Raw genomic sequence first — 22,224 nt, forward strand, 5'->3', positions numbered from 1 at the left:
GTGAAGGCTCAGGCTCAGCTAACAAAGCCCTCAGGATGAGCTGGAGGACAGATTTGTCCACGGAGTATGTGGTGCATGCCCAGGACCCTCACCCACTTTCCAGAGCATCACCACCAGCAGAAATGAAACGCAGCTCAAGTGTCCAAAGAGAAGTGCTGAGAGCAGAGGCACATACAGAAAATGCATGCATGCATGGCAAAGGGATGACACAGTGAGGGATGAACATGCTGAGACAAGACAGAGAAGGACGAACCGAGTTCTTTCTTCATTTTCTATTTATTTTTATTAGACAGATGAATGCACAGAAGTGATGGCCAAGAAACAAACAACATACTGCTCTGATTTCCAATGGAAACAAACAATTTCTTGGCTAACACAAAACAAAGTTCAATTTGTACCATGGTCACACTTTGTACCATGCAACCTTCCTCTTCAGGGACTGAGCAGCAAGGGACCAAGGAGTGGTACGCTGGGTTATACCAGCTTATTCAGCCTGTAAGCAGAACAGAGCCAGCTTCTGCCTGCAAGGGGGGGACTGGTGTTTCACAAGCACGGTGACTCTAGAGCAGGCAGCATTAACCCATGGCGGTGGGACAGCAATGCAAAGCTGAGCTGATGAGAAAATCAGAGAAAGGAATGGATAGAGATAACATAAAAAGCAAAGATACAGACAAAACAGAAGTAGAATCACAGGGACTGACTGGAACACACAGATTTGTTATTTATTATTTATACCCTGACTTGATCTTCCACGTGTTACTACTACTGGCAATCCCGACACGCTCAGTGTCCCACGTTACACAAACTCTGAAGGGCCTGTACAGCTCATCACAGCCAAGCAGCTGCAGACCAGCCCTGCCAAGCTCTTGAGTACCCTTCAGTGCTTTTATGTTAAGGTGAGTTGATGGTACAGTACTTCACATACAGAAGCCCTGTGGTTTAAAGCATTTACAGGCTGAGCCTGCTCCCCCTTATGGCATTGCAGAATTTGCTATTGCTTCCCTCGGGAATGCGAGTAGGGACTCAGCAAGCAGACCTTGACACCAGAGCTGAATACTCATGTAACTTGATTTCAATTCCTCTATACCATTTATCACCGTTAGGTTAACAGAGGTCACTAAGATCTCCATAGCTCAGCTGCAAAATGAAGACGACTGGTTCTGAAGTGACACCAGATCAGACCACGTAGCCCTGATTCTGCCTCTGATAACACATACAGGGAGGGCAAGAATTGCTGTTCGAAGCTGTCTGGGCCTATGGCCTGGCTGTCTCCCCGTCAGGGAGAGGCTGGTCTCCATACACCCTAATACCTCAGGGTTCCCACTCACATCCAGTTTTCTCTATCTCCATTTTCCTGTAAATTCATTCCAGTAATAAAAACGGATGAATAATGCAAGTAGGAGTTAAGAAGTTTCCTGTATTCCAATGCTTCCCACCCAGTCCCTCCACTTCCCCTAAATTCTAACAAACAAGGAAGTTTTTCTGCTCCCCCCTGCGATTCTCTTTACTGGGCTTTGCAGGAATCTTCCACTTCTGGTAATCATCAGCCTGGTCCAGACAGGCAGGGGGTTCCCAGCAAAGCCTGGAATCTCCCAAAGCTCTCTAGTGCTAACATAGTTATTTAGGTTTCCTTATTCTAAAGAGCAAAGGAACAAATGAAAAAACACTACTTAAAGTTGAAGTCAGCTCTTAACACCTCTGCCCTGTTTTTTCCTTGCCTCTAGGCTACAGACCAGTGACAACTAGAACTACCTCCTGTTAGTTTTTTTAACAGCAGAAAATAGAATAGCAGGAAAAAGACAAGAGAAGAGGCAGAAGGGATTTGATAAAAGAAACACAAAGCTGTGGCTGTATCTCTCCAGCAGGCTCCTGAGAGGGATGGCTCTAAGCCTGCACACCTAGCTCGTTGTGTGGGGGAGGAACAGGGAGAGCAGAGCTTTCTACTGATCATCTCCAACGAGCCAGGGGGACTTGGGATGTCATTAAAATTTAAAGAGTCACCCAAACCTTCAGAAATGGTCATCATGCTATTCTCACAAGAAGTCTAGCCCACTCTTCTCTCTTTGACTCCTCTGCAGTGACTTGGAGGTGCAGGATACTTCGGGTGCCTTACAGCAGATGGAGAATTTATGTGACCACTCCTCTCAGGAGGGTGCCCGCTATGCATCCCCTGGGAGGGTGCACGTCCTACTGAGAGGATGGATGCCAGCATGGACATGCTCTGAGGCTGACTGCTTCGTCCTGCTCCCTGCAGGGTCCTCCACTGCTGCTCCAGGGAAGGCCGATTTGACCCCAAAGGACTGGGACAGCACAACTCCACTCTACCCTGTGCCATCCCAGCTCCTGGAGGAGTAGGAGGCAGGGAGAGGTGCCTGGGCTGCCCAGCCTCCTGGGGTCTTGGGGCAGCCAGAAAGCATTGTACCTCCATGGTGTGCACAAAGGGGTTCTGGCCCTGTGCCACGAGTCTGGCACAGCCAGCGGCCTGGCTCCGGCAGCATTCCCATGCCTGCCGTGCCTGGGAAGTGACATCTGCTGCTGCAGAAGCCATGGCAACGTGCAGGAAGCAGGCCGCTGGCAGAGCCGGCCTGGGAAACCTAAAGCAGCACTGACACCTTCAGGAAGGGGAGACGAAGCTCAACACCAGCCTCAGCTTGTCTTTTCCCTGCGCTGTGCCCTGCAGGGCTTAGAGCCTACTTGGGAGGTTCCTGCTTGAGCTGGCTCCTCCGATCCAGCTTGCTCATGACCTGCGTGATGTCCACAGTGGTGGCAGCTTCTTTGGCTTTGGCCTCTTCCTCTTGCTGCCTCAGGATGACGGGGCTGGGGCTGGAGCGGAGCTGACGGCGGCCGAACGGGAAATTGGAGCTGGGCAGAAAGAGAGAGAAGCAAGGCGTTACCGAGAGGTGGGAGGGCACCGAAACCACACCGTCACTGAGTGAGAAACCATGTCCTTGAAACCCCTGCACCTCTGGATGGCCTCATGGACAGCAGAGTCACCAGTTAGAAAAAACACTCTGGTTAAATCCCCGAGGCTACGCATGGGGAGCGGGGCACCTGTTACAGCACCTGCTGGTACCTGATCAGGCAGAAGAAAGGCTCTTCATACATGAAATAGAGATGCATCTTAGCATTTTGGCTGACTTTGCTCTCAAAGACTTTTGGTCTCAATGTCTGTCCCAAAGAGAAGCCAACGAGCACTCCAGGAGCTCACTTACAGGAGGGTAAGCTCAGATACCAAGACAGATATGCTGCTGTCACGCACCCAACAGGGAAGTGCAAGTGCAGACTAGGTGGTTTAAACAGGGCTTGGTGACTCAGTGTCACACACCAGCTGCAGAACTATTACAAGAGTAAAGGTGGTCTTGTTTCTGGTCCTAGTGAGGACACCAAGGCCAGGAGATGTCCAGTACATTGCTCTTTCGTTGTAAGCATATGAAAGGAACTCACGCTCAGTGTGAACCCAAACAACTGCCATCAGGTGATTTTTTTCTCAATAAGATCAAGACAGGGACCAGTATTGGGTGGTTCTGGCATCCCTGATACCCCCAAAAACACCTGCTATCTGCTTCAGCAGAAGCATTACCAAGCAGTGAAAATAAATCTTAAACCTCGTCCGGATGGGGTGCCAGCCCTGTAGTTCCCTCAGCGTGCTGTGTCAGCACTGCGTGTCCAGCGCAGGCACTGACAGACGTGACGGTGGTCACCAGGGGTCAACCAACATCTGCCAGCAACCTTGTGATGTGTGGCTCAGGGAAAAACTAACCAAGCCCCAAGCAGGAGGGTTTTTTTTTTTTTCCACTGTCTTGAAATGGGCTCTAGATGAAGTGATAGTGTGAAAGTCCACGATTCCTCTTTTTGCTTGCGAGGCTGACGAGTGGAAGAGGAACAAAAAGAAGAACACCACCCAGTCTGGCTCTGACACTGCACATTCTGCTTTAAGAAGCAACTGTCGTTCAAATGGTCCAAATTTGCCATGCAACTCTTAGCTGGGTCTGGAAAGAGCCATTTCAAGCCTGCCCCTTCTCAGACTAGCTACCTTGTGCCAGCAGCCAGTCACAGGTAAGGCGCCCTTTGTTTCCATTTGGCTGCCTTTCACCTTCACTTCGCAGGGTGTAAGCAGCTTTGTCCAGGCAGAGCTGAGCAGAATCCGCCGAGGACCCTGCAGTGGCTCTGCGTCTCCTCTGGCAGCCAATGCCTCGCGGCTGGGAGTTTTCCCATGCCCAGTACACAGTGCTCTCTCCTTCCAGGAAAGGAGCCGTGATTAACTCAACAATCACAGCCTTTCTAAACAGACCCAACACGCAAGGCAGCTGAGCAATCGTCAAGTATATTCTGGCTGCACATGAGCTGTTTCCAAAGGGCTCACAAATAAAGAGCATAATCAGTCTCAAAGCAAGGCATCTTCTAGTGAAAAAAATTATTTAATTAAGCAAACATCTAAATCATAGTAATTTTGCTGCAACTCAGGCTTTTTCTACCCTTGCTACAACAAGAAAAACAAACCCCACAATTACATCCAGTTTCACTTGCCTTTTTTTGACAGTCTCTTGAGGCACAACAGCCTTGGCCAGCATTTCCTTGTATATTGGAGACTTTAAATAGCGGCCATAGGAGTCCTACTAGGAGAAAAAAGGGAAACTGGTTGTTACGGGCTGCAAACACCAAACACCACCAAATACAGCTGCTCAGGAAGATGGGAATTGGAAAATCTCACCCAGCAGCCTAAGAAACTTTGCATCTCTCAGGAAAACGTAGTTACTGAAACCAATACCCTTTCATCTTGCAAAATTCCCAATATTTTTCTTTTTCCAGTAGAGTTTCCCAGGTAAGATTCAGACCAAGAGGTCTTAGTCCAGGCCAGAGGTGTCCCACAGCCATTGCCGGGGGAAGTACTTATGTTTTGGAAGCCAAACCTTTCAGCAACTGGCTAAAATCAATATAGTTCTTTTGCTTTCATTGTCAATCTACATTAGCTGCTGATCTGGCCAACAATGCTCCTTCCTGCTACGTGTGTTTTGTATCACTTATAAGGAGGAGCTATAGGTTATCTGTGATCATCATGCTCTAGTGAAAGCCCTGACATTATTACATACTGCCTGTATCAGCCCTCAGTCTGCTGCATCAGTCAGACCTCAGAAAGGGGTGTCCATCAACATAACCACAGAAAAGTGCTTAAAAAAATAAAATCAGTAAAACTTATTTTCAAGAGATTAATGAGGTCTGGTTATGCTCCTGGTACAGAACTCGAGCAGTTGTATCACAGTTGCTACTACCTTTTACATCCACTGATAAAGAACAGTTGGATACAAGTATCCCCCCATAGGGACACCTGATGTTGCACACAGAGCGGTACCAACCGAATAAAGGATGACCCTTAAAAGAAAATATAGCTGCTACTGTACTAAATACTGATGCTAGGAACGTATAAAACTTTCAGGTGCTGAATGAACACTGAGTTAGTCTCACACCGGTTCTGGAGGTAAAAAGGCAACAGCATTTCAATTTTTCAGCCAGGGAGTTAAAAGATTTGTTCAAGCCTTGAACGAGCTGGTGACCAAGCTGATGTCAGAAAACAGGACTTGGAGCAGACACCCAACCTCTGCCGCCTTGGGGGCATGCTGCCTCAGAGGGAGGAAGCAGCAGCACAATACAAAGGCCTGAACCAGTGCTTGCCTAAGTCAGCAAACTTGCGGGATTTTTCAAACAGAGGCCACTTGAAAGTGACAGCTGATAACACTCAAAGGCACGGAAAGGCCCAGAGACCTGGAATCCCCCTCAGGCTTTGGAAACAAATAACAAACCTTTTTCATCAACATGTAAATGTGGGTCTGAGCAGCATCTAGCACATAGCGATGAGGGTGCTTGAGGCCTTTGACAGTGATGCCCATTGTTGTGCCATCGATGTTAATCCACCGTCTTGCTCCTGGAGCCAGGAAGAGCCTGCAAGGAGGAGGATCAACAGTGCCATTAGCAAGTGAATTCCCAGAGATTCCTCTGCCTCCGGATGAAAGGAAAAGTCCCTTCAACTTCCCACTACAATTTGCTGTCCTAATCTTGGGCAATCGATCTCCTCTTCGGCAGAGTGAACTGTGTGACATGCAGTCACTTCCTCTTGCAGCATAACACACAACATAAAACAAATTTTAGCTCACTGGAATCAAAAGGGTCTCTCCACTCGCCTTGTGGCAGCCCCAAGATATTTGCTGTTCCAAACCTGTATTTAAACTATGCGCTAAGACCTCTCCTTGACGAGATGTAAATGTCATACTGGAGAACAGAGGGGAAAAGTAGCTCTATAACAAAACAATATTTACGCTTTCATCTTCACAAGCTCCTTTCCTACACGGGGACATAGCACAGCCATACCTAATGACAGCTCACAAAGGAAGGCCTCGGGAATAAATTGTTTGGAGAATGCCAACACATGGAAGGAGCATATGGGACTCATGTAGAAAGAGTTTAAGTATGTAAAATTACCACACTCACTTGTAAATTTCTTCTGCTTTTTCTTTGACCTTGGATTGGTCTCCATACTTGAGATCCTCACAGGCTTCCCAGAAACTCAGATTCTCTCCTGCATAACAAGCACTCAGTCAGCAGAGAGCAAGAGCAAGGAAATTGCAATCCCATTAATTAACTCCTAAACTGAATTAGTTTGATTCAATACAAGTTGGCCCCGATTCAGAGTCTTTCCAATTCTTACAGCCACCTTGAAAATCTCCTTGAGACTGCAGGAGGAAACAACCTTCCACTGCCTTCTGCTCAGTGACAAACCTGCAAGAGCATGAGAATTCAACCAGTTCCAGCTCGCCTGGGAACGGTCCCCTCGCCCCAGGCTGCTCTGCACTGTATTTTGTGTCCTGTGCCACTAGGTGGTATTGCACGCACTGGCTGCATAGCCACTGCGTCCAAAGTCACTTCTACTCGCTCCACTTTGTGACTTTACCATTATTTATGATCAAAGCATCTATTGCAAAGGCAAGGATTTCCACTACTGCTCTGTCTCAGCTGTACAGCGTCCTGCTGTGCGGCCCAGGCAGGGGGAAAGGGGCCGAGCACAGACCCACCGCTGAACTCCTTCTTCAGGAAGAGCTGGAAGTTCTGCCGACCTTTGGGGTCTCGTATCAGCTCACTGAAGTTGAAGGCCCATCGCTCCACACGCATTCTGGTGGGGACTTCCACTCTGCAAAGGATGAACACAAACAGCACTGACAGTTTCATGGGGCCCATCTAAATGGCAGATTAATTAAAACCAAAATGTGCTTTGCTGGAATGTCAGGAGACTTCTCGGCATTTTCTGTTTTCCAGAATGCTGTAATGAGCTCCTCGAGTCAGCCCACTAAGTAAGCAGTAATTAAACAACTTGGTACACAGTGGGATGAGGATTTATCTTGGGTTTATTCTGCTCTCACAATGACAGCCCAGCTTTGACGGAGGTTTGACTCAGTCCCATTCTGGAGGAGGAACTGGTCGGTGCTCAAAGCTTTGCTTCTCATAAAGGCACTCTGTGAAGGTACCTTTGGGGCTGTCTAATGGGATATTATCACTGTAACAGGATTGCTGGTCTCAAATGAGAACCAGCAACATGCTGTATGCTTCAAACACAGAGATGCTTCTGTGTAATTAGCAAATGCTATCTGAATGAAAAACCAAGGGAGACTTCAGAGAAGGGATGGACCACCAGCAGGTGTCTCCAACCCGAACTCTGTATAAGAAAGCAACTTCGGGTGTGTGCAAAGTGCTATACCTGAGCATAACTGGTCACGTTCCACACTCCTGTGCTAGTAAAACTGGACCGCACTTATCCTAGGGGAGGATTAGACCCACTTAGCAGCTTCTAAGTGCATACTCCCAACACTTCGGGCATTTCTATAACGTTAAGGAAGGCCCCACTTCAAGAAGATAATGCTGCAAGTTCAGCACGAAGTATTCCCAGGATACACTTTCTTTAGCTATGTCAGAAAGGGAATGCTTCCCTGCTCACAACCAGAGACCGGATATCATGACGAGATCAATGCTTCCCCTTTCTGATTTCTATCAGCATAAAGGTCAGTGTAAACCACAAGCTGGCAAAAGAATATAAATACATACAGCTTTGCATTGAGATCCCAGAACTCAGGGTCGTCTGTTACCCAGGGGTTGCTGGGGAGACATCCCGACAGGATAGGATCATTGGAGAGGAACTGCTCAGAGTACTTCACAAGCCTGCAGGTAAATCCAGCAAAATCAAAATCTTAATTTGCAAGCAGAATTGCTGCCAGCCCTGTTACAACCACCAAATGGCTGCACAGACTGCAGGTATCTTCAGAGGCGCAGCCTTACCATGGGGGTCTGGAATGTGACCCCTGCCTTACTGCAAAAATTGATTCATTAGTCCTGTTAATCTTTTCCACTTGCCTAGCAGCAATCTCCTGAGTGTCTTTCAAAGCAGTGATTTTGTCAGCTCAAGTGCTGGGAAATCCAAGGCTCTCCTCCCTCCATCACCTCATTTTGCCTCTTCACTTCAAGGAAGTGGGACTGAGCCCCCAAACGAGTGCTGCTTCCTTCTCCAGCCAGCAGCTCAGACTGAGAAACGCCTGCCCGTGTTGTTTTGTGCCACACATTACAGGCAGGGAAGTGCCAAGAGAAAAGGAAAGCAAGTGTGGTGTTTGCTCAGGCTGGGTTCTCTGCAGCCTCCTGACAGGGTGTGGGAGAGCCCAGCGAGCTGTGGGAGAGGTGAGGCGGTGCTGAGGGCACATCCTAGCTTCTCCGTGCCTCTACTCACCTACCACACAGCCCATTCCTCTGCAAATGAGTCTGAGGGCTCAGCACAAAGCAAAAATCTCCCTACCCTAGCAGGAACCAGACAAACACTTCTACCTTCTAAGCTGGCGAGACTTGTAATTACAACCAATTTCACTAATGTCCTGGAATTTTAGCTTTCTCCTCCCTTTTTCATTCTTGAAAAAAATTCATCTGGTTTCTCTGTTTAAAACTCCTTCCAGGCCAAACTGTTTTTATGTGCTCAGAGCTGGGAGTGCACTGTCCAAGGGCCTGTTGCTAACAGGCACCTTGGCATGGATCCTTCAGTTATACAATGCGACTGCACAAAGCATACCGCAGGTTTGGCACAGAAGCACTTGATCCTATCTTCTCATTCGAAATGCCAAGGCATTCAGCACCTGCATAATTCAATCCAATCCGTATATTCTAATCAAGCTGCAAATCTAAACCTGTCAGCTCAGGTGACATTGCTCTGTCCTTTGAATGATGAGTGCTTTGCAGCTCCTCCTAAATCAATGCAGTGCTCTGATGCGTGCACATTATCTAGTCACTGATCTTATCCTCATCAATAATAATTTGACTTGGAGCAATTCCCATCGTTCAAGGTGGAGATCCAACTTTTCTAAGGAGTTTTTGATCCAGATACTGGGTACTATCCATCATAAGACAAGGACTATTGTGTAAAAAATGCTTCTGCCAAACAGTTAAGCACTACAAAATTCCGAAAGGCAGACAGGTGTCCCCAGCTCCAGCTCACTGGTTGGAAAACTGAGGCAAGAAGCATTTAATGTGACCAGGCAGTCAGTGGCAGATGAAGAAACAGAGCTGCTGGTGCCTTGCAAGCTGTGGTTCTCAGGAGACAGCACAGCTTCCTGGGCTCTTCCTCCCATTTCGTTCATCCGTAACTATTTTCTGTCGGGGAACAGGCCTGAGCATCACGTTTATCTCAGGTTTTATAGGAATCGCTGGATGGCAAGGACTACGTGAAACAGCCCGGTGCTGTGGTCTGCACCTCCAGGGAGCTGCCCAGCACACACGATTCCAGGTAAGAAACACCCGTGGCAAATGCAGCAGCAGCTAACACTAGGACTGGGAGCTTTGCACTTAATTGGCTTCATCAAAAATCTGATCAGGAAACACTCCCACTGAGAAGAGGACTTGCTAATTAATTGCTTGGACTTTCCTGGGGAGGAAAGTGTGTTCCTTCATCATACAGACTAATCAGAGACTCCCCCAGCTCTGCTGCCTTCTGAGGGCATTACCTTTTGAGCAAGAACACTCCCTGGGGCCGAATCCTGGGGCCAGGAGGGTCGATCTGTCTCACTGCTTACTCATCCCACGCAGAACAGGCACAGGACAGACGTAACTGCTGCACCCGAGCAGGACAGCCTCCAGAGCTGCTTTTCCAGCCTGCAGAGCTGGGCTGGGTCCCAGCCCCGGCCAGGCTGAACACCTCTCAATTTCAAAGGGGAGCTCAACCGAGAGGCTGAAACTGCTCTGCAGACATTTGTAGTAAAGCTCCCCTTAGCTGCAAGGGGCTCTTCATCACGACTGGGGCTCTGACCCCCCCCCCCAATGCCTTGTGCCTTCGGGCCCAGGGGCGCACAGCCCAGACAGCCAGGACACAGACAGCACTGAGCGTGGCCACCGGATCGATTCCCCTGATGAGTCACCGGCTGCCAGAACAGAGAGCTGAATCATCTCACGAGGAGACGAGCGCTGAAGACTAATTAACGTGTGCACAGAAAGAAATCAGGACTTACCCTCCAAGGGAGACAGAAGATTTCACTCTGGACTTCATGATGGCCTGCTGATAGTACATGATCTGAGAGGGATCAGAAACACCCGTGGTTAGGAGCATGGAGATGTAAAGACCAGGCCAGCTCTGTCCGAACCTCAGAGTGCTGGGAGGAGTGCTTCCTCCCAGTAATCCACTGGATGTCCAAGGAATCACAGAATCCCTAAACTGTCACAGTAAAATGGCTATCATCACCGAGCTTATTGAAAATATCAAAAGGGCATTTTGCAATGTGCAAGTAATTAAAACCACTCTCCATCCTATATAAAAATTGGGTAATAGCTACCATTCGAGGCACCTAGAAATGCTCCGGATGATTTACCATGTAATTATCATTGATCCTTGGCTGTCTCTGCGCTGGCGCCACTGGATGTATCTCCCATGATTTCCCCACCACTAATTTTGATCTATTGGATTTTAGCCCTGGTACCAGCCCTTGCTGAGCCTTCCCATCGCTGGGAGAGCTGCTGGCTGCCTGTAGTGGGAGAAAATGTCCTGAAAACATATTGACTGCAAGCTTCATAGCACAGAGACTTTGCCAGCCAAACCCAGACATTTTTAAAAACGGTTTATCCCCTGCAAAGGGGGCTTTGGTCCCCCATGCAATACTGAAATAAGCAATACATATAGGTTGAACACGTAGAAATAAGGGAATAATTAGTTACCTCTCTCCTATAAACATCCATTGTTTTTTTCTGTAACAAAGAAACAAAAACCATTAAATTGGGGTGGGTGCTTTCACTCGCCTTTTTTGAAATATGAAAACACTATTGCAGGGCTGCTGTTGTGCAGTGCTCTCCAATTAATTCTCATTACAATTAAAATCAAACACAGCAGCTCAGCTAATCAGGGGTATCATCAAAGCTAAGAGCATCTACACACAGTAAATCATTCCATTAGCTGTATTTACTATTTAGTGTTGCTTCTTCCATCACAGCCTGCCTGTGTGCCTTCAATTAAGGGGGTATTCTAATGTAGCTAAAATAGATTCGTTTACGAGACACAGATTAGATCATTCAATATTCGCTAAAGGAGACAGGAACCAACACATTGCAAAATATAAACACCACAATTAAAAGCCTCAGATGCAGTATCTGCTGCGCAAGGGCTGCTTACGTTGTGATTTGAGTAACGCAGACATGTTAGATGTCATCCACAAATGAGCAAGCAATTGAAGGTAAGAAATTAACTGCAGGGTGTTTATTCACCCAGCTTCCTTTGAAGCACAGTTACTTTGTGTGAAATAAACTTGAGGAAGGAGAGCGAAAGACAGGCTAAGTCAGTGATGCTCCCAGCAAGCCTTTAAAGGCTTCTGCAGCCTTTTAGTTCTGCATCTCCCATTTTAGCCAACAAGAGTCCTGCAGCTAATCTGCGGCCCAGAATTACCCTATCTAATTAAGCCCCTGGCAGACACTAGTCTGCAGAGTGCCTCGTGGAAGCGCCGTGTTTGTGAGCCATGAGGAAGGGAACATCTGGCAGCAAATGACACAGGCAGCCTGCGTCTCCCACCTTCTCAGCAGGGAACCTGCACACTGAGCTGCCCCTTTTGGGAAAGGCAGGACGCCCTCCCAGCGCTGCTTTCTGAGGGACCACAGCGAGACTGATGCAGGTCTGCTTGTGCATTTTAACTATAATCACTAGTCCTGCTCAGGAGGGAGAAATTGTCCTATACAAGGAAGAAAAATGTGCATATTTTGCTGACACTTGGTTGGTTTTGAGAGGGCACACTCACCGTTTCAGCGGCAGGAGCCAGATACGCAGCAGATCAGCCGATCTGTACAGCGCTACCATGAAGCCAGCCCATCTGATGCTAACATAAACCTAGCCCGGCAGGTGCAGTACTAACAGAAATCCTCACCGTGGCATTGCAAGGGGAGGAAGACTTTTACTGCTGGAAATACCATGGCCAGCTTTGAACGACAGCACACACAGTCTCAGCAGGGACAGGCAGGAAAGCAAACACCAGCTGCACTGGCCACACACAAGGAACTGCACATGAGGAGTTAAGGGCTGACACATCAACGGGGGTACAAAGCTCTTGGACAACAACAGGATCATTGGCCACAGGGCCGTACAGCCTCATAATTGGAAGACACAAGGACTAAAGAGCAGCTTTTTCACCCTTCTCAGCTTAGCTGTACCCCTGATGCCAGGAAAGCTCTCGTGCAGGCACCTCTTCTTCCCCCACATTTCTACAGTAGCATTATTGTTTCAGATACACTGTAGAAATGGAAGTCAAAATAAAAAAACAAAACCCAAAAAAACTCGCCACCTGTTTGCATAGAGAAACTAGCTGCATTTACTGTCCTAGAAACGCCCTCTTTAGAGAACTTTCTGTTTCGGGCCACCTAATTCCTGCACAATAGGAGTTCGCTATCTACTTGGGCAACCTGAGATACAAATCAGGCCCCATCAGATTTCCAAAGTGCCAGCTGAACTGTTCCATTTGAGGAAACTGAAGAGTGGCTAGGGCATTTACTTTAGGAAAACCAAGAGGTTAAAATCATTAGATGATTTTAAAAGGCCCCTCATGTCTTCTGCTTTGTCAAGTGGGTGCCTTGGACAGGCATGGTGCAGGGGTGAAGAGAGGTGGATGCAGGCATAACGGCTTGACGGCAGCTCACGTGGCAGTTAAGTTGTGTTTGTCTTCTACAGGGGTCTTAGAGTCACGCAGCACACGACACACACACGAGACAAATAGCTGTTGGGAAGGAGAAAAAGAGCAAAAGAGCCCAGTAAGTTAAGTGTTACACAGAGCAAGAAATAAATTAAACTACCATCAATGAAGAAATGTGTACATATGTAAAAAAAAAAAAATCAAAGCTAATGAACACATCTGCATACAGGGAAAGATTTTTTTAAGTGCATCCTACACAAAGGACCCTCTCCTGCCACAGCCTGAGCAGGCAGGTCAGCCTCTGGACAGCTGGCCCTGGGAAGCCGGGGGGGTTTGGTGGGGTGCTCTTGAGTGGGGGACTGCACAGAAAATGGGGCTATGGCATGAGAAGGGCTGAGCATCACTCAGCAGTGGCAAACACTGAACTGGAGAGGAATCAACCAGGAACCCAGCACGGAGCACAGCATCCATCACCCCACCGACGACTGCAGGTGCTGGCTGTGCTCAGCCCTTTCCAGTTCTGAAACCAATAGCAACTGGGAAGGATCTCAGCTGTTTCACCCCATGGCTGCAAATCATTTCATTTTCCTTCCTTCCACAGTGCTCCCCACACCAGTGTTTCCACCTTTGCTGCTGGTACAAGAGACCCCGGATATTCTCTGTGTCCTTTTGAGCACTGCCAGTTGTCCCCGCTGCACTCCCCATCCTGACCCCCAGCTGCTGACAGCAGCAATGCCAAAGTGCCCCATAGCACCCATCCGCCCTCTGCCATTAAGAAGGAAATAACATTTGGAACAAAAGTGTAATTTCTTATAACGAGATTAATTTTGCAACGCTCTTAATGAGTGACTTAGCGCAATTACCGTGGATAAGCTCCCCAGCCCTCCAGGCTTCCAATCAAAATGGCAATTAGCGAAAGAGCTCTGGCTGACTCAGGAGAGGGCCACGTGCTCGTTAGAAGAACATCCTCCTCCCCGAGACCCAGCGCAGCGCCGTCCCGCCCTGCACAGCCTCGTCACAGCCCGCTGCCGCCAGCTGAGCGCTCCCCACGCACGCAAGCCGCAGCTGCAAAGCGGAGCTGGGAGCCAGCCAGGACCCGGCCGAGAGCTGATCCACGTGGCTGGAGCCCCGAGCTCCTACGAGAGCTGGGACGCCTCCTGCTAACTTCCAGCTGGACGACGGACCTCCTCTGCTCTCGGCGCGGGCCTTCCCGACCACGTTGTGGAGATGATGGTAACGCGTTTTGGCCCGTCGGGCTGCTCTGCGGTGTTTGCAGAGGACACAAACAGCTGGACAGCAGCTTTCGTGGGTGTGCCCAGATGGAGCTTGGAGTGAATTTTGGACCTGGTCAAATCACCCTGCAGTCTGCCTGTTCCCCGAATGCTGGCAGTGCCCCCCGCCCACACGTGCAGGTCAGTAAGCAGCGAGAATGAGCACCGGGATCCCGTGCAAAGCACCAGCTGCCAAGCACGGGGCAGCACCAACAGCCTGGCCCCCCTCCACAGCTCGCCTTCCTTCAGTCAGAGCAAAAACCTGCGGGCACCGCCTCTCTCAATGAGGAGCAGCACTGGAGCATGCAACCAGCTGCTTCTGCACACACAAACCCCCTCTTGGTGTGCGAACCTCCTTACACGCAGCCAGCTGGGAGCCCTGCACTCCAGAGGCAAATTCTGCACCTAGCACACGACCATCTGCACATGCAGCTCTGCTGCGCTCGTGTTTCCCCCCCAACAGCTGGAAATCAGATTCTGAACAGCTCAGATGTTGGGTTTCTTTCAAATAGCTGGTTTTCCCCTATCTTGTTTATTTGCTTCTGATCCCGTTGGTTCAACAGACGGGAAGGATGCAGCGGAAGCTGCGTGTTTATCAGGCGGCCGAACTGATGGAGACTTGGGAAATTAAAGGTCAGCAGCGACTACAGGGAACTGCTGCAGCTGATTTGCTGCATGCGACAAGCCAGGGAGTTTCATTCAGTAGTCCCTGAATCTAGCACGGTGATTTTGGCTAGGCTAAAGCACCATTTTAAAGGCCTTCTGCTCACAGAAGAAGGCAAAAGCCGTACCTGCAGGAGAGCCAGTGGGCTCTGGCAGTTGCCTGGTAACTCCCTAAGCAGTGATGCTTCATCCTGAGCCTGAGACCTGGGTAAAAAAGGCTAAAGCAGCCCTTAATTAGCTGATCAATGGACAACTACTGCTGCCTTGCTTCCCCTGTCCAACTACAACTCCTAACTCATTCTAATAGCGTGCCCACGGGTCAGTGATAAAAGTCCCCTTGGAAGGAGTGCAACGTGTGGCTGAGCGCCTGTTTATCTATCAATTAGAGTGAGCAGCTCACCAAAGGGTCTGAGGCAAGTGAAAAAGAGATGTTCTTGCCACTATCAGATTCAAAGAAGCCATCCTGATGTCAGAAATGAGTTATCACTGGGAGTATTTTCTTTCTCAGCTGTCAAGATAAAAGTAAACTAATTGGCCAGTAAAGTCAAGCTACATCGAGTGGAATCGGAGTCAAAAATCAAACAAATGGGTGCCGGATTCATGCACTCGTTTTCTGCTCCCATTGTTTCACCTATGTCAGAGCCAGAGCCTGGGCCCACAGAAAACATCAGTAAAACTCCCTGCTGCCTTAGCAAGGGATAGGATACAAAATAATACAGTCCAGGTCAGCATTTACAGACAGAGCCTGGGCCACCCTTTCTGCTCAACAACGGCTGTTGAGCCACGGGTGTTTATGTTTATGTTTATGTTTATGTTATGCTTTCTGCAGCCTGCAGGGAAAAAAAAAAAAAGCTTCAAGTCCGTTGGTGAATATATGTGAGCTTTTGGCTGTCTATGGATTTTGGATTTTTTGTGTGTTTTTGGGTGCCTATGGGCTGTCAGGCTATTTGCAAAGCTAAAATCTCCCGTGTCAGCTGTAAAACTGTGGGTGAGAAGCTGGCTACTCCTCTTTTCCATTTCTCTCTCTTTCCCCCTCTCCTGCTTTCTCTCTCTCTCAAAAAAAAAAAAAAAGGGCTTTCTGCAGCTGCTACTTACAGCAAGAAAAAAATAAAATACACCCCAAACCTACATTTTGCTCATGTTCAGTCTCTATGGTAACAGAACACAGTTGGCCAAAGCAATTATCCTGCCTCTGGCTGTTGAGATGTTTAAAGGCTGTTACAAAAATGAGAAGTTGTGGGAATACAGTGAGTGTGATCGCAGTCACATTTGCATTTAATTGCCGAGACACGCTCTGACTTCACTTTCAAATGAACACCATTAAGTGCACAGATACAGGATCGCTTTAAAGGACTGATGAAGGAGCAGAAGATTAGCTTCAGCTCCTCACCGAACTGCGTTCGTCTCGTTGTGGACTCCAAACCAGTCCCACCCAGTTACAGCCTCCACAGTCTCAGCTCATTAATTGTGTTTCTTTATGGTTTAGCTTCACAATACGCATTCTCACACAACATATTGTGTCTCCCACCCACTACACCAACTTTTTGCCACACATTTACCCTTTTGGAGGGATTCTGCCATTTTATTTTAAACTCTAATCTTTCCTCTAGTCCTTTATACTCCTCAAGCCCACACTGAGTTCCTTCAGCACTAATAACAAGGCAGCCACAAGCATCTGCAGGTAGAGGATTCCTTAATTCAGCTTCACCAGCAGAGAAAACATTTCCTCTAGCTACACACACACTAACTGATGTGTCATGAAAGTTGACAAAGCCAAAAGAAGCTGCCAAAGCCTATTTTGAGGGCCCCACACCCTGGACAATGAGACAGCTTCAACTTCTGGCACATTTGGCTGTCACAGCTGAGCTGACTTGCACAGCCTGCATTCCCCCCAAAAACACCATCCTAGGGACGTTATTTGGGTCCTCCCAAACGAATTCAACAGATGTGAACGAATGCTGCCTCACCTGGTTTACCTTATTTTCATTGGGATCTGTCGCGCGGTCTAATCCATACTCCAGGACGTCAAGCATGCCGGGCTGTTAGGAGCAGGAAACAACCACAGCTTTGTCACTCCTCTGTTTTAAAGTCTGGGGGACACACGAATGCATGGGGAGACTCCCGAGCCCTGAGGGCTGCCACTCATCACTCTCCACTTTCACCTTAAAAGCCTCTGACTAGAGAGCACGGAGCACAGCCCCAAAGCAGGCTGTGACCAGCACAGATTTGCCTGGCACTGCTGAGCACGGCCGCAGCTCCCAGCCAGGCGTGCCCCAGGGGAGCTCTGCCCCCTGTCTGTGGGAACTCTCCCCTTGAACACGGATTCTGCAGCCAAATCTCCCTCCCTTGCACCTTTGAGAGCAATCACGGAGAAGGTGCTGTGAATTCAGGGCTCATTTTGCATCCCAGACCGGTTGTGGCTGGGAAGGCTGGCGGAGCTGTGGACTGCTCCCCTGTCTGGACATACAACCTCCCCCCAGAACTCTTTTCCGTGACTGCCACCGAGTCAGTCAATTCTTCAGCCCTGCGGCCCCCTTTTGCTCTGCTCATGGCTCTCTACATTTCATACTGGGTCCAGGTTGACCCCTTCCCTGAGGAGAAGCAATGGGGTGCACACCCCGGGACCATGACCATGGCTGTTCCCCTAGCAGGCAGGACCTTGTCCCAGGGGCTCTAAGGAGGGCACTGCTGAGATACAAAACCACACACCTTCATCCTCTACTTACGGGAGTCCGGTTCACAAGCCAGTAGGCTCTCTCCTGGCAATCCAGGGCGTACCTGTCCGCCTTCTTCCGCTCCTTCCCTGCCCTGCAAAGCCAAGAACAGGAAATCATTAATTTTTCTCTCCTAAAACCACCAGGATGACAAAGGCGGCACAACCTCAGCCTCCCCTCCCTATGGGTCCCAGCCTGGCTGCACGCTGCTCTGAATCAGTCTCCTGACCACAGCCTTGCACAGCTAATTCTGGACTACACATCACGCAGTTCACATGGCCACACATGACTGCCACTCCTCCCTGCTTTTAGCTTTTGAGAAATCATCTTCTTCCCGAGCTCAGCTGGAAGCGGACACAACCTCTTTTGATTAGACAGCCAGCCCTGCGGTAGTGTTTCACACTGAAACCCCACTGCTTGCAGCCACTCCTGCTGCTTCGTGTTTACCCACCTCAGATGTCACCGTGCAGTACCTGAGGACCGCTGTGCAGAGATGCTGCCCACACACATCCTGACACCTCTCAGTAAAAGGGACATTTCTCACAGAAATTATTTGGAAAGCAATGCCAAGCTGCGTTCCCAGGCACTAAAACTCAGTCATCTCTACTATTAAAAAGAAGAGGAACTAGCATGGTTTGGAGCTGAACCAACTCATTTTTTCCCAGACGAGCCCTGGGCACACTTCAGTGCTGAGCATGGACAAGGGAGCATCCCCGACGGGGCGTTTGCATGTGGCCACCCTGCTGTGGCTGAATGCGGCGGGTGTGGGCTATTCTGCACCACTCAGCACCATCAAACAGCCTCAGACACGTTTAATCCACCAGCTCAGATATTGTGTCAGTGTCTACCTCTAAAATGGCATTTGGTATCTCTTAGCCCAAGTTTGACCTCAATTTACAAGAGCAACAGCGCCGTGTTTAATGAGACAGTTATCTGATGAGCTGCACGCTGATGGCTTGGCTCCCATCCCAGCGAAGGCAGAAACGGCTGCTGAACGGCAGAGGCAGCGCATGTCACGCTGCAAGGTAAGAAATGGTAAAAGGAATCCATAGAACTAGGCAAGATCTTATCTCCAAAGGAGCAATCCTATCTCATTTTCGCTAACTCTCCTGGGAATCTGAAGGATTCAGCTCCCCACATCAAGTCATGCTGGCGTGCTGCCTAAGTATGTATTTCAGAGTTTTCTCCAGAAGTCTCTGCTGGGAACACTTACTGCTTCTTGATTCAGGCCTGAAGTTCTGCCGTGGGACACGTACAAACACTAATTGAAACAGACCAATAACAGCTCCTAAGTCTGGTGGCCTGACCTGCAAATGCTCACAGACAACCCTGGCACTTGAGCCAAAGGAAGCTGTACCTCACGAGGCTTGCATGCTGCAGCATCAGGGCCCAGCTTCTTCAGGGAGTCGCATCAGGTGCAACATCTAAGCCTCCCCTTGCACACTTGTGCATGTGCAAAAACCACTTGTGAAGAGCCACGCGCTTGTGTCAGCTGGAAGGGCTCCCACCCCCGCCTGCGCTCTCGCTCTGACAAACCACACCGATTCCAGGCCTCTGGTGGACAAATGTCAGGCAGGGAGAGAAGTGCAGGTGCAGCAGGCGAGGGTGAGACTTCACAAGGGGGTGTCCAGTCATTTGAAAACAGCTGAAATCCTTCACTTGTGATGTGTGTGGTGAGCAAAGTTTCCACGTTAAATGGAGAAACCCCCAACCCAATATGAAAAGCAGCTTTATTTCACCATCCTGAGGAGCGCTCACAAGTTATTTTAAAACTGCAGTTTATGCTTTAAACCATAATTTAACTGTGTACCAAGACAGTAAAGCTCTGCCTCCTCATACCCTCCCCAGTGATGCAAATAACAGAACGCAAGTCAACTCACTTATACTGCTCTTTGGCTTGCATAATAACGAAATCCCACTTGTAGTTTATTTTTTTATTGAGCATGTTGTAATGTTCCTGGAATAAAAATAAAAAAGCAGTTAGTGTGAAAATTCTGGATAAGGTGCTCCCATGCTGGGGTTTTCTTCACTCTCCATAGCTCCACCACGCCAGGCTGGCAACTGAGCCAAAAAATCTGGATTGCTCTGAAGGTAATTATATGAATTGCAACAATTTGAAATACCATAGCAAGGAGAGCAATTACTCCTGCTAAAATTATCATTGACTTCAGAGTATTTTTCTGCATTAGCCAATTTTTCACTTCCACAGTTTCGGCTTTTGACACAAATGGAGTAACACCTCATTGAAAAGAGATGATTTTTTGCCATGCCCCTTTCATAGCAATGGAGGGCTACAAATTATACAGCAACTTAGGGGTTTGCAGTGGAACGAGTACAGCATCTCCCTACCTTTTCATATTCTTCTAAAATCCCCTTCCTCTTAATGTTCTTCTTTGCTAGGTAAATTGCTGTGGATGGAGAAGCACATATGCAGTCAGCTATACTTAGACCAACAAATTCAAGAATAATTAATAAATTGCCCCCATGGAAAACACAGCAATCTTTGTTATAATACCCTCCCGGGTATTTGTGAGCTCCAAGCTCACAAAAGCTCGCTGAAGAAAAATGAACCTGGTGCTTTGCTTTGTCACCAGCGCTTCGCAAGCCAGTGTGTTGGCTGGGAGCAACCACGGTGGCGTGTGCCTTCCACCAGCAGTTCCTCCTCCTCTGGGAGCTCAGGCAGGGTTTCACGGGTCAAACTATACTGGGACAAATCTTCAAGATGTTGAGGTTCTTAGAGTTCACCCTCCCAGTTTTCCAGTTACAGGCCAATGTTTTCTTCCAAGTTCTATTAAAAGTATTCCAATGTAAAATGTGCTTTTTTTTTTTTCAGAAGTTCTACAGCATAACATAGATAAAACCACAGAGGACAATCTTGGTATAAACTAATTCATCCATGAACTGCACAGCCCAGAGGAACAAATCAAGCTGATCAGCCCTAGTTTCATCACCGGCCCGATAATAAAAGGCATCATAATGGCAGCAAAAGATTGATAGGGAAGAGCTGTCAAGCAATATTGGCAGGCACTGTGCATTATATAAAGAAAGAACCATCTCTGAATGCAGGGCTTGATCCGAACCTTCAGGAAGACAGTCTTGGGCTCACATCCAGAAATACACTTAACTATGTAGGGAAATCTAACCTTGTGTTTAAAGTCTTCTGTACCCAGCAGAGTATTTTAGATGCATTCCAGTCTGATGGAACTTGTTGGAATGTAAGAGAAGTTTAAGCACTTTACATCATCAAGGGCACAACAAGGTGTGCACGTCCAGAGTGTTCCCTCCGTTCAGCATCACACACAATTGTTCACAAAACAATATGAAAGAAAACCTAAGGGCTGGTCACACAATGTGGAAACAGCATGAAAAGGTAAAGAGCAAGCACAGTGCAGGACCGCATGGACTGGCTCTACCCCTCCTAAACACATACAACGCTATCACATACCGTAGTCTGTGTCATCAGCAGGCCAGCTCTGCGTGGGCCAGAAATACGGTGTCTGCAGAAAGAGACTTTTGTTAGTGCACGACAGCCTTGAACTCATGCCAAGCAGCGCACAGCACTGCCCACACTAGAGGGAGAAGAAACCTTTCCTCTGCCCTACTGAGAACCTCAGCTCCTTAGCGGTGTCAGCACACACGGCGGTGCAGGCCAGATACAGGAGAAGAATCGAGGTCATCAGACTGACGATGCCAACCCCACTTCTGCTCTGCAGCCAGTTCACATGGCCAACCTTTCACTGCTGCCTGAGCATTTGGACTGAGATGCTGGAGCCTGATTTGTTAGCATGGGGGAAACAGACTTCTCATGCAAAGTACCAATGAGAGCATCCTAATTTCCCATCATAGCGGAAGCTCTCCAGCCGTGAACCTCGATAATATCTCACTAGTACTGTGGGTTTTGTGTATTCACTATTCAGTCTCCCCACATCATTCTACTATCACTCACAGATTCCATTTGCTACATTAAACCTGGAAGGAAACATACATTTGGAGGAAAGGACAGCTATTTTTAAGTTGAGCAGGAACACTAATTTAGTTAAAGGAAGTATCACAGTTTGCCTGTAAACCGTGCTCTGATACACAGAACTGACACCAGGCTGGGGGAACTGGCCTGAGGCTGCTCTGTGGATCCCTTCTTCCTTCCTCCTATACCCTGAGTGATTCGCATGGCTACATCGCAGGGCCTCATGGCTCCAGCTCCTGGGGAACTGCCCTAGGTGCCTGTTTCCAAACCTCATGCTGAGCTCCCTCGCTTTAGACAAGGTGCAACTCACCTGAAACCTGTACAGACTACCGTCTGTCTTCAGGGTGAGATTCTTCGGCTCCTGAAGAGGGTAGATGTACCCATATTTGACAAACAGGTCCCCTAGGTGTAGTGCCTCTGAAAATGGAGAAGGCAGA

General features: G+C 48.5%; 1 protein-coding gene across 2 annotated transcripts in view; it reads right to left on the reverse strand.

The window, feature by feature from the left end:
* Positions 1-270: 270 nt before the first annotated feature.
* The window catches only part of RGS9 (regulator of G protein signaling 9), a 31,481-nt gene continuing 9,527 nt past the window's right edge, over positions 271-22,224 (reverse strand). The window contains exons 4-17 of one of the 2 annotated variants that reach the window (XM_035558736.2): positions 22,098-22,204; positions 21,269-21,320; positions 20,173-20,231; positions 19,704-19,780; positions 17,836-17,917; positions 17,086-17,148; positions 11,224-11,253; positions 10,524-10,585; positions 8,089-8,202; positions 7,065-7,180; positions 6,484-6,571; positions 5,799-5,937; positions 4,528-4,613; positions 271-2,862 (exon numbers count right to left, since the gene is read on the reverse strand). In XM_035558736.2, coding sequence (XP_035414629.1) covers positions 2,691-2,862; positions 4,528-4,613; positions 5,799-5,937; positions 6,484-6,571; positions 7,065-7,180; positions 8,089-8,202; positions 10,524-10,585; positions 11,224-11,253; positions 17,086-17,148; positions 17,836-17,917; positions 19,704-19,780; positions 20,173-20,231; positions 21,269-21,320; positions 22,098-22,204 — 1,247 coding nt within the window. In that variant the 3' untranslated portion in view covers positions 271-2,690. Of the gene's footprint in view, positions 2,863-4,527; positions 4,614-5,798; positions 5,938-6,483; positions 6,572-7,064; positions 7,181-8,088; positions 8,203-10,523; positions 10,586-11,223; positions 11,254-17,076; positions 17,149-17,835; positions 17,918-19,703; positions 19,781-20,172; positions 20,232-21,268; positions 21,321-22,097; positions 22,205-22,224 lie in introns of both variants that reach the window. The other variant, XM_050714354.1, reaches the window with a different exon arrangement.

This window comes from Cygnus atratus, chromosome 18 (assembly GCF_013377495.2).
Source record: "Cygnus atratus isolate AKBS03 ecotype Queensland, Australia chromosome 18, CAtr_DNAZoo_HiC_assembly, whole genome shotgun sequence".
Taxonomy (NCBI): domain Eukaryota; kingdom Metazoa; phylum Chordata; class Aves; order Anseriformes; family Anatidae; genus Cygnus; species Cygnus atratus.